Source organism: Lepidochelys kempii, chromosome 4, assembly GCF_965140285.1.
Source record: "Lepidochelys kempii isolate rLepKem1 chromosome 4, rLepKem1.hap1, whole genome shotgun sequence".
Classification (NCBI taxonomy): Eukaryota; Metazoa; Chordata; order Testudines; family Cheloniidae; genus Lepidochelys; species Lepidochelys kempii.
In genome coordinates, this window is record NC_136383.1 from 107613920 (window position 1) to 107631103 (window position 17184).

At 43.5% G+C, this 17184-nt stretch overlaps 1 protein-coding gene across 1 annotated transcript in view; it reads right to left on the reverse strand.

Moving 5' to 3' along the window:
* Positions 1–354: 354 nt before the first annotated feature.
* LOC140910713 (cytosolic beta-glucosidase) overlaps positions 355–17184 on the reverse strand; it is a 90967-nt gene continuing 74137 nt past the window's right edge. Inside the window, exon 6 of the mRNA XM_073342389.1 lies at positions 355–616. Coding sequence (XP_073198490.1) covers positions 405–616 — 212 coding nt within the window. The 3' untranslated portion in view covers positions 355–404. The remainder of the gene's footprint in view (positions 617–17184) is intronic.

The following is a 17184-nucleotide window of genomic DNA, read 5'->3' on the forward strand; positions in this document are numbered from 1 at the left end:
TTCTTCTGCTTGTTTGGGGCTTTCATGCAGCCTCAGGAGAAAAAAAAGAATATGAACACAGGAGAAGGTGGCTGTAAAATTACAAGAGCTGGCAGGAAAGTCACAGGCAGTTGAAACTAGTAGTAGCTCACATTTAAAATAATTAGATTTCAAGTTGACAGTGTTCCTTTAAACATACAGTTGAAATCACAGTTGCCAAATCCACTACAAAGTAACTTGCCAGTTATTTTACTTCCTCCCTCCTTACACAACAAGGAAAATCATGTATTCCTAACTGAACCTGTCAGTTTAATTATTATATAAAAACACAGACTAGTCATCATTTTCTAAAATATATATTTTTTATTTTACCACATATGGTTTCTTAGGAAGGAGACAGCTTTTAGAAACCAAAAGGCAGATCATCACAGCTCTTCAGTTGATTTTGTTAGTCCATTGTTGGAGATAACTTTGGCATATTCTATTGCTGATTGGTAAGGAACACGAGGGAGAGCTGGGTTTTCAAAGTCAACATGGAAAAGTCCAAATCGACAGCTGTATCCACAAGTCCATTCAAAGTTGTCAAGGAGGGACCACACAAAATATCCTTTAAGGTGGACATCATCAAGAGAGATGGCTGAAATTAACACAACAAATGTAACCTTACAAATGTAGCACATATATAGCTTGTGATTAACTGATTTTTTTTATATTCCACTTTTAACAGTACCTGCTATGGCAAAAACAATGTAAATATCAATACTGACAGTCCATGAAAAGATATATTCTTTGCCAGGGTAGTAGCTCAGAGAACTGGTCTGCTTTTACTTTTCTGGAGCATCCAGGCAGTAAGGTAAAGAGAAGCATTAGCAGAGCTGGATATGACAGTGTTTTACTGTTCAGTGTTTGGTCCTATACAGTGCTGTCAGTCTCACACCTTCATAGCCACTACAACTCACTAAACTACAAAAAGGATAGTTGACTTTACGTGGAACTCTCTATTAACAAGACAATAGGAGCTTCTTTGGCTGCATTCTACCAAGCTAGCTCAAAGGTGAATACAAGACAATACCTAGTGTAGACCTTCACTATTTAAAAGGTCTTAATTTCTTAAAATAGAAAGGCTAAGAAAGTGAAAAATATTCTTCAAACAATTCCTTATAAAACAAAATCCTGAAACCTAGAACATACGCCATGCTCTTTCCTCTTTTCAGAGCTAAGACCTCCAACCCCTCAGAAGTGACTCATTGATTTAGAGACTGGGTTTAAAAGTGTTCTCTAATTCCATACAGTATATGTGCCATGTCGAGTACAGTTGCCCACTTGCACACAGACGTGATCACATAACATACAATAGGAGGAAAATAATGTGCAACATTTACTTTTGAAACAATATTTTAAATCCCAAATTCTTCCATATGCAACATACATATTTCCTGAACTAAAGCTAATGTTACCATTTATTGTTTGACTGACCTCTGCTGCAGTTGTACATGATGCAGGGACATACGAGAGAGAAAAAGGTTGAAAAAATAATCAAGTGATAATTTGTCTGACTAGCTGGTGGTTTCCTTGAATAAAATAAAATGAAGTGCAATTGCATGAAAATTGATAATGCACATATAACTTGGATAAATCAAAAAGAGCAAAAATTAAGTTTACGAAAACCTGGATTCCTTTGATTGGTTTAACTGGGAAGATAAAACAAAGCTAATCTGCTTCTTTCTTCTGTATTCCAGGAACCATAATTGTGTGTGTCACTAATTATACATTTGCATAATTTTTGAACAAAATGTAACAGAAAATCAGTGTATCAACAATAAATGCTGTTTCTCCTGTAAAGCAAAGGGAAGGACAGGAAAAAGTTCTCTTTTAAATTGCCACTAGTTCCACAGCAGCCATGAATATTCAGAAGCAATGGTGGGAACATGCCTCTGCTTCTTGTCACAGAAAAATATTTAGGTATAGAATTGCTTAGGTACAGTCCAAAAGGAGTCGGACATAGTCTCTGAACTACACAATGCTGTGCTATTGTTAGGAAATAAACCACGGAGGAACCTACTGTACATGTCTTTCTGCATCCAGTAGACAAATTAGGGAACGAAACATCATCACGTGACTTGTCAATTTGATTTATGAGGTACCTAAACCTTGGATGGGGAGTGGGGGGGGAACTTGTGTATGAAATCTCTGCTCAAAACAGCATTGCACACAAAGATAACTCAGACTGACAGGGATGGCTGTTGGTCCAAGGAAGCTGGAACAAATGGGATAAGCACCACTCTTCTTGTGTTTCTAGTGCTTTTGACTTAAAACTATTAAAAGGGAGGGGGAGAAGAAGACACGTCAAATAAAAAGATGAGAGACAAAAATAATATCTATGGTGAACTTTTGATACACTGCTGCCTTGATAATAGGACATTCTCCAAATAGTGAATTTCATGCCGATACTTTGATTAGAAAACACATTAGGAGCTCATTATTTCTAAGCCTTGAGCACGATTTCCCAACATTCCTAGTTAAACTGTGCACTCTCTCTATACTGCACAGACCATAAAAGACTTCGGTTTTTTTGGTAAATGATAGTTCCTCCCAAAGTTCAATAAAGGGTATTTTCGCTGCAGTTTCAAAATACAAATACCTCATACTTCTAACAATTATGATTAATTTGTCTCTCGCCACCTTTAGAGCACAGGACAAGACACGTCTCTTTACAAAGGCCTTTTCCAGTTTTGACAGGGCTGACAAGCTTTTGCTCACCTTGGATATCTTTTTACACTGGACTCATCTAAGCACGTTAGGAGAGAACAGACCACAACTGGATAGCAACTGCCTCTTTTAATCTTTGCTGTGCTGTCTAGATATTATGATGTCAGGCACGATATAAATAGACATAGATCTCTCTGCCCCCATTATACCATTAATCACCATAACTGGAAGTTGTGCTAATTACTCTGCCAATGTGGGTGGCCACAATAGCTGAAGGAGATCCTTTAGGTGTACTGCCAAGTATCTAATTTGTCTTGTCATTTTTCACATTAACTGTCTATTCCTTGTAGGGTCACTTCTCTGTACTCATTTTTCCTTGATAGCTCTGCTACCTTTGACACCATAAGCCACCTACCTCTCCACAAGAGCCTCTCATCTTTGGATTTCTGCGACACTGACTACTTGCTTCTTTACCTAGCTGACAATTCCTTCCGTATTACTATTAATGGATCCTCTCCTTCCCTTCCTGTCTCTGCTGGAATTTCCCATGCTCTGTCATCATTCCTCTCTACAGTCATCCCTTGGGTGCCCTTGTCTGTTCCCACAGTCTCTCTTATCTCCACAGGCTAATGACTCTTAAATTTACTTCTCCACCCCTGACATTTGTCCAGGCTTATATCACATGTCTCTGTGATATCTTCTCCTGGACTTCCCACCACTTCCTGCAATGTTATATGGCTAAAAATGATTATGTAGTCTCTGCTTCCAGCTTTACCTATTATTGACAACTACTCTCCAAATAACTGAAGCTTGCAACCTTGGGGTAATTTGCCTTCTCCTCATGCTTTTCTCTTCACTTCCAGGGTCTCACCAAATCTTATCACTTCTTTCTCTACAACACTTCTAGCCTCTTTCCCTTCCTCTCCCGCCCCACTGCTTAAACTTTGCTTCACCTCTTAGTTCTCTCCCTCTCACCTGAACCACTGTAAACTCCTCTCTTCAATCTCCTTCATCCTCCACTCCTTTTTCAATCTAACCATTGTTTCTGCTCCAACTATATAATAAACCACATTCCTCAAATCCCTCCATCGGCTCCCATCAAGTCTGTGAGTTTTGTTTATATATTTTGCTAAGGTCTTTTGGGGACCATATCTGAAAAAATAATGTGGTTGTACTTGTTCAGTATATAACTATTCTTTGAGCCAATGTGATAATACATTTGACACAATTAATACTTCAAAACAATATCAGAAATGTGTGTGTTCATACCAGGCTAGTAAAGGATTTATTGGGCTTTGGTTTTGCTTAGTTCGTGTCTTCGTGAATGTGCTATAGGATTTCTTTTTGCATGCTGCATTCTGTGCTAATCACTGATTCTTCTCCTGTAAGAATGACATCACTAACAATCTTAACCTGGATGTCAAACTCCCAGTCTGCAGGCTAGTTCCAGTTCACTTGATGTCTTTAGCTAGTTCTCCAAAACAGATTCAGATTCTGCAGAATGAAACCGATTATTTAAGAAATAAGGCTTTCAGCCCTTATGATTACAAAAAGAAAAGGAGTACTTGTGAGCTCACGAAAGCTTATGCTCAAATAAATTGGTTAGTCTCTAAGGTGCCACAAGTACTCCTTTTCTTTTTGCGAATACAGACTAACACGGCTGTTACTCTGAAACCTATGATTACAAAGAAAGACTTCTTAATATAAACTGATGTAGCCATGATATTTGTGGATCTGGGCCCATATCAATTTACCAGTTCCCTAATACACCAACTCTCCGTGTCCCACAGAATTGAAGCACTTAAAATCTGCGGTTGGTTGTTCAAAGTAGATTTCAAATGCCATTATTGACAAACATTTTACATTTTCCTCTGCCTCCTGTTTCCTGTTACAGGCGGTACAGTGAAGTTAAACACATAAGCATCAATCAACGGGGTTAATGAGAAGTACCAGGGAATACCTGAAGAATAGCATTTTTAAAGTGTTATTCTGAGACTGACAACTTTATAGCATCTAATGTCTGCAGAAAGACAAGCAAAAGATCTGTGAGTATGGAAGCAGCCAGTTTCAATGAACTACTCAGAATATTAATAAGAGAAAGAGTAGGGGACAACATTGGATGCAATGCAATAAACCTGTTTATTTGAATTCTCCAGCTTTTATCAGTTTAGGGGCTTAACTGGCAATCAGTGAAAGTGCTCCAGGCATTCTCATGTGCTGCCAGAATAGCGAACACCCAGAACCGATGACTGGCAAGAAATTCATTCAGTCACTTAGAATCATAGAATATCAGGGTTGGAAGTGACCTCAGGAGGTCATCTTAGTCCAACCCCCTGCTCAAAGCAGGACCAATCCCCAATTAAATCATCCCAGCCAGGGCTTTGTCAAGCCTGACCTTAAAAACTTCTAAGGAAGGAGATTCTACCACCTCCCTAGGTAACACATTCCAGTGTTTCACCACCCTCCTAGTGAAAAAGTTTTTCCTAATATCCAATCTAAACCTCCCCCACTGCAACTTGAGACCATTACTCCTTGTCCTGTCCTCTTCTACCACTGAGAATAGTCTAGAACAATCCTCTCTGGAACCCCCTTTCAGGTAGTTGAAAGCAGCTATCAAATCCCCCTTCATTCTTCTCTTCTGCAGACTAAACAATCCCAGTTCCCTCAGCCTCTCCTCATAAGTCATGTGTTCCAGACCCCTAATCATTTTTGTTGCCCTTCGCTGGACTCTCTCCAATTTATCCACATCCTTCTTGTAGTGTGGGGCCCAAAACTGGACACGGTACTCCAGATGAGGCCTCACCAATGTCGAATAGAGGGGGACGATCACGTCCCTCGATCTGCTCGCTATGCCCCTACTTATACATCCCAAAATGCCATTGGCCTTCTTGGCAACAAGGGCACACTGCTGACTCATATCCAGCTTCTTGTCCACTGTCACCCCTAGGTCCTTTTCCGCAGAACTGCTGCCTAGCCATACGGTCCCTAGTCTGTAGCTGTGCATTGGGTTCTTCTGTCCTAAGTGCAGGACCCTGCACTTATCCTTATTGAACCTCATCAGATTTCTTTTGGCCCAATCCTCCAATTTGTCTAGGTCCCTCTGTATCCTATCCCTGCCCTCCAGCGTATCTACCACTCCTCCCAGTTTAGTATCATCCGCAAATTTGCTGAGAGTGCAATCCACACCATCCTCCAGATCATTTATGAAGATATTGAACAAAACTGGCCCCAGGACCGACCCCTGGGGAACTCCACTTGACACCGGCTGCCAACTAGACATGGAGCCACTGATCACTACCCGCTGAGCCCGACAATCTAGCCAACTTTCTACCCACCTTATAGTGCATTCATCCAGCCCATACTACTTTAACTTGCTGACAAGAATACTGTGGGAGACCGTGTCAAAAGCTTTGCTAAAGTCAAGAAACAATACATCCACTGCTTTCCCTTCATCCACAGAACCAGTAATCTCATCATAGAAGTTGATTAGATTAGTCAGGCATGACCTTCCCTTGGTGATCCATGCTGACTGTTCCTGATCACTTTCCTCTCATGTAAGTGCTTCAGGATTGATTCTTTGAGGACCTACTCCATGATTTTTCCGGGGACTGAGGTGAGGCTGACTGGCCTGTAGTTCCCAGGATCCTCCTTCTTACCCTTTTTTAAAGATTGGCACTACATTAGCCTTTTTTGCAGTCATCCGGGACTTCCCCCGTTCGCCACGAGTTTTCAAAGATAATGGCCAATGGCTCTGCAATCACAGCCGCCAATTCCTTTAGCACTCTTGGATGCAACTCGTCCAGCCCCATGGACTTGTGCACATCCAGCTTTTCTAAATAGTCCCTAACCACCTCTTTCTCCACAGACGGCTGGCCATCTATTCCCCATGTTGTGATGCCCAGCGCAGCAGTCTGGGAGCTGACCTTGTTCGTGAAGACAGAGGCAAAAAAAGCATTGCGTACATTAGCTTTTTCCACATCCTCTGTCACTAGGTTGCCTCCCTCATTCATTAAGGGGCCCACACTTTCCTTGGCTTTCTTCTTGTTGCCAACATACCTGAAGAAACCCTTCTTGTTACTCTTGACATCTCTTGCTAGCTGCAGCTCCGGGTGCGATTTGGCCCTCCTGATTTCATTCCTACATGCCCGAGCAATATTTTTATACTCTTCCCTAGTCATATGTCCAACCTTCCACTTCTTGTAAGCTTCTTTTTTATGTTTAAGATCCGCTAGGATTTCACCGTTAAGCCAAGCTGGTCGCCTGCCATATTTACTATTCTTTCGACACATCGGGATGGTTTGTCCCTGTAACTTCAACAGGGATTCCTTGAAATACAGCCAGCTCTCCTGGACTCCTTTCCCCTTCATGTTAGTCCCCCAGGGGATCCTACCCATCTGTTCCCTGAGGGAGTCGAAGTCTGCTTTCCTGAAGTCCAGGGTCCGTATCCTGCTGCTTACCTTTCTTCCCTGTGTCAGGATCCTGAACTCAACCAACTCATGGTCACTGCCTCCCAGATTCCCATCCACTTTTGCTTCCCCCACTACATTTGCTGTAAGGACTGTGACCTCAAGCTCCAACTAGGCAACATTCAATGTCAGAGACGACGAGCAGAAATATACCTCCAGTACTGATGGTTAACTGGTGGGGGAAAGGAAAGGGAATAGGCTGGCTGCTGAAATGCTCCCAAAAAGGACAAGTTTGGATGTGTGCTTTCTGTGACATTTGATGGATTTTTAATGCCTTTTTTTTATATACAGCAACTTAAGGTAGCCCTAATTTAGAGTGCCTTCACAGCTACTCACAGCTTTTTAAGGTGCTATTACTAACACCTGAACAACACTACATGATGCCTAATCAGGATCCTTCTGCATTGAAGATTTAATTGGAGAAGTTGCACATGCATAAACCAATGAGAATACTTTCAGGTTTGCAGTATTCTTTAATCTGCAATCAGAACTTGTTTGGAAAATAAAATTCCTTGTAGAATACAAAGTGGAAACTATGAAATATGTTTCTCCTTCAAAACTTTGGGGACTAGAACATTATTGTATACAAAATCTCTCTCACTGGCCAGAAAAATAATTCAGTCATGCAGCAATGGAAAAGTAGAAATCAAGTGTACAGGCAAATGATATATATTGATTTAAATAGATGTTTGTTAAGCAAGAGAATGAGAAACATTAATTTAATGCTCATGTACATGATTATATCTCAACATACCTGGCCAGAGTTATAAAATTAAGCCAATCTATGCCTGGGAAAACTTTTAACTTGAACAATAGAGTTAGATCAGCAGTAATCATGGCTGACACTTATGCATTCAATAAAGTGAACTAAAAAGTACAGAGAAAAGATTCAAGAAGAAATTTACATTCAGGAAACATTGGTTGAAAGTTAAATCTGGCTTGCCAGCAAAAGGGCGTCACAGGCAAAAATAGCCCCAATAGAATGATGATTGTAACGCTAACGAACATCTAAGCATTTGAAATAGGTTTGTCTGCCCCTTGAAGGAAACAATAAATACCGCCAGAGGCAAGTATGTAGGAAAGTTCAAAATGCTGGACACTTACTGAGAGTCAAAAGATATTTATTTCCATTTGTGAGGCACACATGGAAAATATAGCATAACTATTGAAAAGATTTTATATTCACCTGGAGTTAAGTTCTGGTCATACTGAAGGTAATGGCAAAATACCCATTACTTCAATGGGGCCAGATTTTCATAGAATCATAGAATCATAGAATATCAGGGTTGGAAGGGACCTCAGGAGGTCATCTAGTCCAACACCCTGCTCAAAGCAGGACCAATCCCCAATTAAATCATCGCAGCCAGGGCTTTGTCAAGCCTGACCTTAAAAACTTCTAAGGAAGGAGATTTTCACATGTCATGTCAGAGATCTGCAGGCCACAACTTTTTCCTAATGTTATCATTCAAGTGGCTTCAAAATCAGTGAACCCAGTCTGAAAAAAGTTAAAGAGCCAAGTTCTGCCCCCATTATACCTGTGTGTAGTGAGGCCGTGTGGCCTGCCTCTGAGCCTGAGGGAGGGATCACTTTCTGCCCCCTTTGGGCGGACCCAGGCCAGGCCCACCCTCTTATTAGTGGGGGAAGCAAAAGTGGATGGGAATCTGGGAGGCAGTGACCATGAGTTGGTTGAGTTCAGGATCCTGACGCAGGGAAGAAAGGTAAGCAGCAGGATACGGACCCTGGACTTCAGAAAAGCAGACTTCGACTCCCTCAGGGAACGGATGGCCAGGATCCCCTGGGGGACTAACATGAAGGGGAAAGGAGTCCAGGAGAGCTGGCTGTATTTCAAGGAATCCCTGTTGAAGTTACAGGGACAAACCATCCCGATGAGTTGAAAGAATAGTAAATATGGCAGGCGACCAGCTTGGCTTAATGGTGAAATCCTAGCGGATCTTAAACATAAAAAAGAAGCTTACAAGAAGTGGAAGGTTGGACATATGACCAGGGAAGAGTATAAAAATATTGCTCAGGCATGTAGGAATGATATCAGGAGGGCCAAATCGCACCTGGAGCTGCAGTTAGCAAGAGATGTCAAGAGTAACAAGAAGGGTTTCTTCAGGTATGTTGGCAACAAGAAGAAAGCCAAGGAAAGTGTGGGCCCCTTACTGAATGAGGGAGGCAACCTAGTGACAGAGGATGTGGAAAAAGCTAATGTACGCAATGCTTTTTTTGCCTCTGTCTTCACGAACAAGGTCAGCTCCCAGACTGCTGCGCTGGGCATCACAACATGGGGAAGAGATGGCCAGCCCTCTGTGGAGATAGAGGTGGTTAGGGACTATTTAGAAAAGCTGGACGTGCACAAGTCCATGGGGCCGGACGAGTTGCATCCGAGAGTGCTGAAGGAATTGGCGGCTGTGATTGCAGAGCCATTGGCCATTATCTTTGAAAACTCGTGGTGAACGGGGGAAGTCCCGGATGACTGCAAAAAGGCTAATGTAGTGCCAATCTTTAAAAAGGGTAAGAAGGAGGATCCTGGGAACTACAGGCCAGTCAGCCTCACCTCAGTCCCCGGAAAAATCATGGAGCAGGTCCTCAAAGAATCAATCCTGAAGTACTTGCATGAGAGGAAAATGATCAGGAACAGCCAGCATGGATTCATCAAGGGAAGGTCATGCCTGACTAATCTAATCGCCTTTTATGATGAGATTACTGGTTCTGTGGATGAAGGGAAAGCAGCGGATGTATTGTTTCTTGACTTTAGCAAAGCTTTTGACACGGTCTCCCACAGTATTCTTGTCAGCAAGTTAAGGAAGTATGGGCTGGATGAATGCACTATAAGGTGGGTAGAAAGTTGGCTAGATTGTCGGGCTCAACGGGTAGTGATCAATGGCTCCATGTCTAGTTGGCAGCCGGTGTCAAGTGGAGTGCCCCAGGGGTCGGTCCTGGGGCCGGTTTTGTTCAATATCTTCATAAATGATCTGGAGGATGGTGTAGATTGCACTCTCAGCAAATTTGCGCATGATACTAAACCGGGAGGAGTGGTAGATACGCTGGAGGGGAGGGATAGGATACAGAAGGACCTAGACAAATTGGAGGATTGGGCCAAAAGAAATCTGATGAGGTTCAATAAGGATAAGTGCAGGGTCCTGCACTTAGGACGGAAGAATCCAATGCACCGCTACAGACTACAGACTGGGGTGACAGTGGATGAGAAGCTGGATATGAGTCAGCAGTGTGCCCTTGTTGCCAAGAAGGCCAATGGCATTTTGGGATGTATAAGTAGGGGCATAGCGAGCAGATGTAGGGACGTGATCCTTCCCCTCTATTCGACATTGGTGAGGCCTCATCTGGAGTACTGTGTCCAGTTTTGGGCCCCACACTACAAGAAGGATGTGGATAAATTGGAGATAGTCCAGCAAAGGGCAACAAAAATGATTAGGCGTCTAGAACACATGAGTTATGAGGAGAGGCTGAGGGAGCTGGGATTGTTTAGTCTGCAGAAGAGAAGAATGAGGGGGGATTTGATAGCTGCTTTCAATTACCTGAAAGGGGGTTCCAAAGAGGATGGCTCTAAACTGTTCTCAATGGTAGCAGATGACAGAACGAGGAGTAATGGTCTCAAGTTGCAGTGGGGGAGGTTTAGATTGGATATTAGGAAAAACTTTTTCACTAAGAGGGTGGTGAAACACTGGAATGCGTTACCTAGGGAGGTGGTAGAATCTCCTTCCTTAGAAGTTTTTAAGGTCAGGCTTGACAAAGCCCTGGCTGGGATGATTTAACTGGGAATTGGTCCTGCTTCGAGCAGGGGGTTGGACTAGATGACCTTCTGGGGTCCCTTCCAACCCTGATATTCTATGATTCTATGATTCTATGATTCTCTCATGCTGGATGCAGAGAGGCAGAACAGGAAGTCTAAGAGACGGAGCCTCTACCTCTGTTGAGCGAGAGAACCAGGGAAGGAGTTGGGTGCCTCTGCCTTGTCGCTGGCCCCCTGCCCAGCCACAGCCCTGGAGGAGTGATGGCCCCCATAGACAGATGGGCTGGTCGAATGTTTCAACAGGACTCCAAAGGAGATGCTCCTTATGTTTCCCCCACAGGAGCTCTGCCAGTGGGACCAGCTGATCCCTGCCCATACTGTTGGCCATTAGGGAGGTGCCCCAGTCCTCCATGAAGTTCTCTCCCTTTGATCTGCTGTATGGTTGCCAACCCTGAGGGCTGTTAGACCTAATGAGGGAAGCCTGGGAACACACCCTGTCACCGGTCCAGGAGCTCTTACAGAATGTCCTCCAATTAGAGGGGTGCCTGAACTGAGCTGGGGATCTGGCACAGGAGAATCTGTGAGCTGCCCAGGCAGCACAAAAGCAGACCTACAACCAGGGAGCCCGGATTTGCACCTTCGAGCCTGGCAACCGCGTACTCCTCCTGCTTCCCTTGGAGGAGTCAAAACTCCTGGCCTGCTGGCAAGGCCCCTATGAAGTAATTCACCAAATGGGCCCAATTACATATGAGGTTAGACAACTGGACTGACAGAAAAAAGACAGATCTATCAGGTGAACCTCCTGAAGTCATGGTGCGAGCAAGAAAGGCTGCTGATTACTTCATTTCTCCCCCTCCCCCCCCTCCCCCAAACTGGATCTGGGTCCGCAAGTCCCCGAGACAACTGATCCTGAAGAACCACAATTAGGGGGACGCCCTCACAATGGAGCAGCAAAAACAAGCCTGGAATCTGTGAAAGGCCTTTCCCAAGACCTTTACTGCCATACCAGGCCAAACTACCCTCATCCAACACACTGTCCTGGCAAGCCCAGGAGAGGTGGTCCGGGAAACCATGCAACCTCTCCTATGATGGATGCAGGAGATTGTGGAGAAGGAGGTCTAGGCAATGGTATAGCTAGGGGTCATTTAGAGGTTTGAGCGAGTGGCACAGTCCCATCATGCTGGTCCCGAAGCCCAGTGGGACCCTCTGATTCTGCATTGACTTCCAGAGGGTGAATTTGATCTCAAAGTTCGATGCCTACCCAATGCCCTGAATCAATGAACTCAACTGGCTTGGTGAGGCCCAGTACATCGCGACTCTTGATCTCACAAAGGGCTACTGGCAGATTCCCCTTGCTCCACAGAGAAGAATGTGTTTGCCACCCCAACTGTGGTATATTAATTCACCCAGATGCCTTTCAACCTTCATGGAGCCCCCCATGATGTTCCAGCAGCTGATGGACTGCCTTCTGAAGCCCCATAGCTGTGGCCTATTTAGATGATGTAGTGGTGTACAGCCACCACTGAGAAGACCATCTGAAAGAAGTGGCAGCCGCTCTTTGGGACCTGCGAGCTGCTAGGCTGATTGCAAACCTGAAGAAGTACTGGATTGGGTGGCAAGAAACCACCTACCTCGGGTACACCAGAGCCAGGCAGGGTCCACCCCACGCACCGGAAGCAGAGAGGTGGAACAGGAAATATAAGAGGTGACATCTCCAACTCAGTGGGGCGAGAACCAGGGGAAAAAACAGACCCCCCCCCCGCCTTGCTGCTGGCCCCCGGAGCAGGGACCGAGTTGCAACAACCCCTACCCATGGAGCAGCTGCCATGACTGCTGTCCAGTGAGTTCCCTGAGAAGCTGCCGGGACTGCCAGTTGCCGAGTACGCCAAGGAGACAGAGGACCCTTGAACTACGAAGCCCTATCTGCGGACTGTGGTAGGAAGTAGTCCAGGGAAACCAGACTTTAGTTTTGCTGGCAGAGCGCGAGACAGGATGTTTCAGTGGGATCCCTGCTAATTCAGTAGCAGAACCTTCCACCACTGTTAGGGCCCTGGGCTGGGACAAGATGGAGTAGGGTGAGCCCAAGTCCCTTTACTCCCTGCTGCCAACCCCACCCCTGAGGTGGCAGCCTACCCACCATAGGCCAAACAGCCTGTGTTTGTCTGCTGTCTGTCTAGCCAGGGAGCTGGTCTAAAGACTGCTATTGTGCTGCCCTGCCCAGAGGGCTGAGCCTGACTGCATTTGTTATCTGCCCTAGCCTGGAGGCCAGGCTAAATCCTGCTCCTTGCTCCGCCCTGCCCAGAGGGCCAGAGCAACGGACTGTATGTGCTGTCCATCCTAGCCAGGAGACTAGGCTAAAGACTGATCGTTGCTAGACCCCGCCCAAAGGGCCAGGGCTATAGATTGGTGATTTGCTAATTGACTTTTGACCACTGTGCAGGATGCGGTGGAGTGGCATCCATCTGAGCCTGTGGGACTGGGAGGTATGACTGCCAACCCACTACACTTTACAATTCCAGAGGAGACAAGAGAGTTGTACTGGTGTAACTGAGGAAAGAACTCCCCCAATTACTTAAAAAATCCTGCAATGCTACCAACATTACGCAAACAACATGCTAATAAAATATGTCTGAACTGAGTAGATAAATGATTGGGTTCTTTTGGGGAAAAGGTTTCAGTGACACCCAGTTTCTCATTTTACTACATTCCCTGTGTCTAGATTTTCAGATAAATTTAGCAAAAGCACAATATGGAATACCTCCTTTGCATTTCTGAAAAGATAAAAGTAGAGAAAATAACATCTCAATGGTTATACTGAATGGTTAAGGGCATACATCTTTTCCCACTGTAATATGAAAACGGGACACTGTCACAAATAACACTCAGAACTTGACATTATCTTTTTGTCCCCTTATAACAGATCTATTTTACATGCATCAATTTGATTTTAGAACAATTATTTCCTCCACTGCCAATCAAATATATTAAAGCACTATTTCTAAAAGGAAGGGGCGAAAACTTTGCTAGCACTCCAGAAGCACTCATTAGTTACCCTACAATAACATCCCATAAGCCAGGGAGTGCAGGAAGGCAAGAGGAAAATCATTTTTGGTATGAAAACAGATTTGAGTTGCAAGCCTCTAAGGAATTATTAAAACCCTAATGAATGTTTTTAATTAACTTTCACAGCATCCTTTAAAGTGAAATCATTTAGCAGTTGCAGTGGAAACCTGTTAAACAAATTACTAGTTGAACAAAACAGCTATACTTGTTAATAGGGCTTTTACTCCAACAGACTTCATACAGCCCAGTTGGGGTGTTTGGAGTCTGCTCCTGCAAAATCTCTCACAATTAGTAGAATTCTGCAAGACTAGCAATCTCTGTTCAGTACTCAGAGTCAACTACTTCTCACCGCAGGAGGGAAAGAGAGGTCACCTCTGGAGTAGGGCTAGGACTTCTGAAAAAACAGCAACCATGCAGCATATTCATATCTCCTATCTATCCCTGACTAAGAGGGATGTCTCTCTGGCATTAGAACAAGACTTGCCTTTGTTGTTGAAACCTTCGTTGCATATAGAACTGATGTTATGCTAGATGGGTTCTTTATATATATACACAGTAATTTATAAACATCATGTTTATTAATAAAACTAAGGTTCTGGAAAAGCTTTTTGTTTAAGTAAAGACATTTTTCATATCATTTTAAGCTTTCTTTCCAACTACAACCTTCACAGGTACACATGCTTAGCTGATTTAAAATCAGTAGATTAGGGCTGAAAGAATTAAAGTGGACTTTCCACGACTAAAACTGAATATGGAATGGATGTAGCAGAAGACTGCCATCTCCAGTTTACAGTTCTTGTACAGTATATATAATGTATATTATACACCCATAAGAATTGAGAGAAGGCGAAGATGCAGAATAAATGAAAAGCACAAGTGAGCTCTGGTGATAGACACAGAGTTTGAAGGGAAGTGAATGCTTGTGAAGACCTGCAGACATATTTCTGTCTTTGATCACAGTTTGATTTTTTTTTTATCTTCATATAAATTCCCACAGAAAAGAAAAAATTGTGTTAACACAAAGTTAAGCTGACATGGTGCAATTCTCACAGTCATGTAATGGTCAATTAAAAGTTTCACTGACAACTATATGCTTCTTCACGTAATCCAATTCACCCTTTATATACACTCAAGAGAAACTCATTGCTTCTACTCCTCTACCTCATTGCCATACCTAACTTCACTACTTGTTGCATATAGGCATGACAAAGATATTTTGGAAAACAATATAAATCTCCTCCCATCCTACCCTGATGTACCCTTGAAGTCTTTAAACCATGATTTGAGGACTTCAATAGCTCAGACATAGGTGAGAGGTTTATTGCAGGAGTGGGTGGGTGAGATTCTGTGGCCTGCGTTGTGCAGGAGGTCAGACTAGATGAACATAATGGTCCCTTCTGACCTTAAAGTCTACGAGGCTCAGGATTGATTCACTATCAGGAGTGTGAGCAGGGGTAGGGTCTCCAGGCCAGAGCAAGTAGGTTTGTGGCCTGTATGGAAAATCTAGGTGGTTCTCCTGCTTACACTGGAAGACTACTGTTGTGAGGCTCTATTGTCCACACACAGAGGGAGGTGCTGGCCATATATGTATCAAGCTGTTATTTAGAACGAGTGGGGTTCTTCTGCCCATGTGTAGCGTGGACAAGAGAAGGAGGGCAGAGTTAAGGCTGGTATGCTAATGGGTGTGAATGAGAAGTGTGGCTTGTCCTTATGTGCAAGAGGACATGAGAGGATGTTTAGCACAATATACGGAGGAGGGGTGGGTTGGGTAGGCATTAAAGGTTCTGCATTTAAATTTACAATGTTGAATTTAATAGTGAACAATAAATTAGATATAAGCTTGCAAAATCAGACTGCATAAACAAATACATCACCTGTCAGAGCAATGAGGCAACAGTCACTCTCTATGCAGCTCTGATGCAAACATTGTCTTCTGTTCTGGGCATGATATTTCCAGAAAGACATTGAGAAATTGGATGGAGCTCAGAGAACAACAAAAATGATCTGGGCTGGTAAGAATGACTTATGAGGAAAGCTTAAAAGAGACAAATATGTACAGCTTAGTGAAGTGATGACTAAGGCTGAAGGAGAGGAAACAGTCTGCAAATAGTTGAAGGGTGTAAACACAAAAGAGGGAGAGACATTATTTAGTGTGGTACACTGGAGTAGAAGTAAGAATAATAGGATGAAATAAAGGAAAGGGAAAATTACACTGAATAACAGGATACCTTTCTTGCAGTGATACGTATTAGTGTGGAATAGTTTCCCAAGGAAAATGATCAAAGCCTTAATCTTGGGTCTTATAATATTAGGGTTCTAGTTTTAAAAGTTTGTGGAATGTGATAATCCCTTTTAAAATGTCAGTGCTAAAAAATAAAGCTGTTATAATCTCAAGGCAATATGTGTTTACATCATTTAAAAACCTATCACTGACTGCATACATTATAATGGGTGTCAGAGGGGAAGGGAGGTGAGACCGTGTGCTACTGTTATTCTGGAGAAGCAGGGCCTAGAATTCCAATGGGTGCTTCAATGCTATCTCTCAATATTACGCTTTCATAATGTGCGAGTGGTCACAGTAGCCAACACTTGTAAATGGGGGTAGACAGAGGCAGTCTCAGGTCAGGACCCTATGAGGAAGCCTGCCTGGTTGGGGACATTTGCAAAAATTGTAAGGGGAGGGTGGAGTGGATGAGATATAATTGTAATATTGCACCCAAACAGCCTTAGAGTTTATCTAGATTGTGACCCTTCCTGGTTGTCCAAGGGGTCCCCTGTTTGCCCATCTGGACTCTCCTCAATATCACCACACTGTAAAACATGGACAATTAAAGTTGATGAGGGAAACCAGGATGGGCCTGCTGGTAAGTGTGGCCTAGCTTGTGGAACTTGCCAAATCACCAGTCTTGGCCAGGTTGGTTGACAGTACCAGGCAAAAAAATATAAGCAAAAAGAAGTCTGAAAGGTTCCATTGTAGCCAAAGGGATAAAAATGAAGGGTGGATTTTATAAGCTTATTTTATATTGTTTTATAAAATAAACCCAATCTTAAAAGCCTCAGGATGCAGATGCAGTATTTAACCCAATCCTCTCACCCCTTGGCAAAAGTCCAAGGAAATAGATTGGCTTTGTACCATGCCCTAAGACCAAACTCTGGCTCTGTGAACCAGATAGGCAAACAATTCAGAGTCAAGGGGCCTCCTCCAAAACC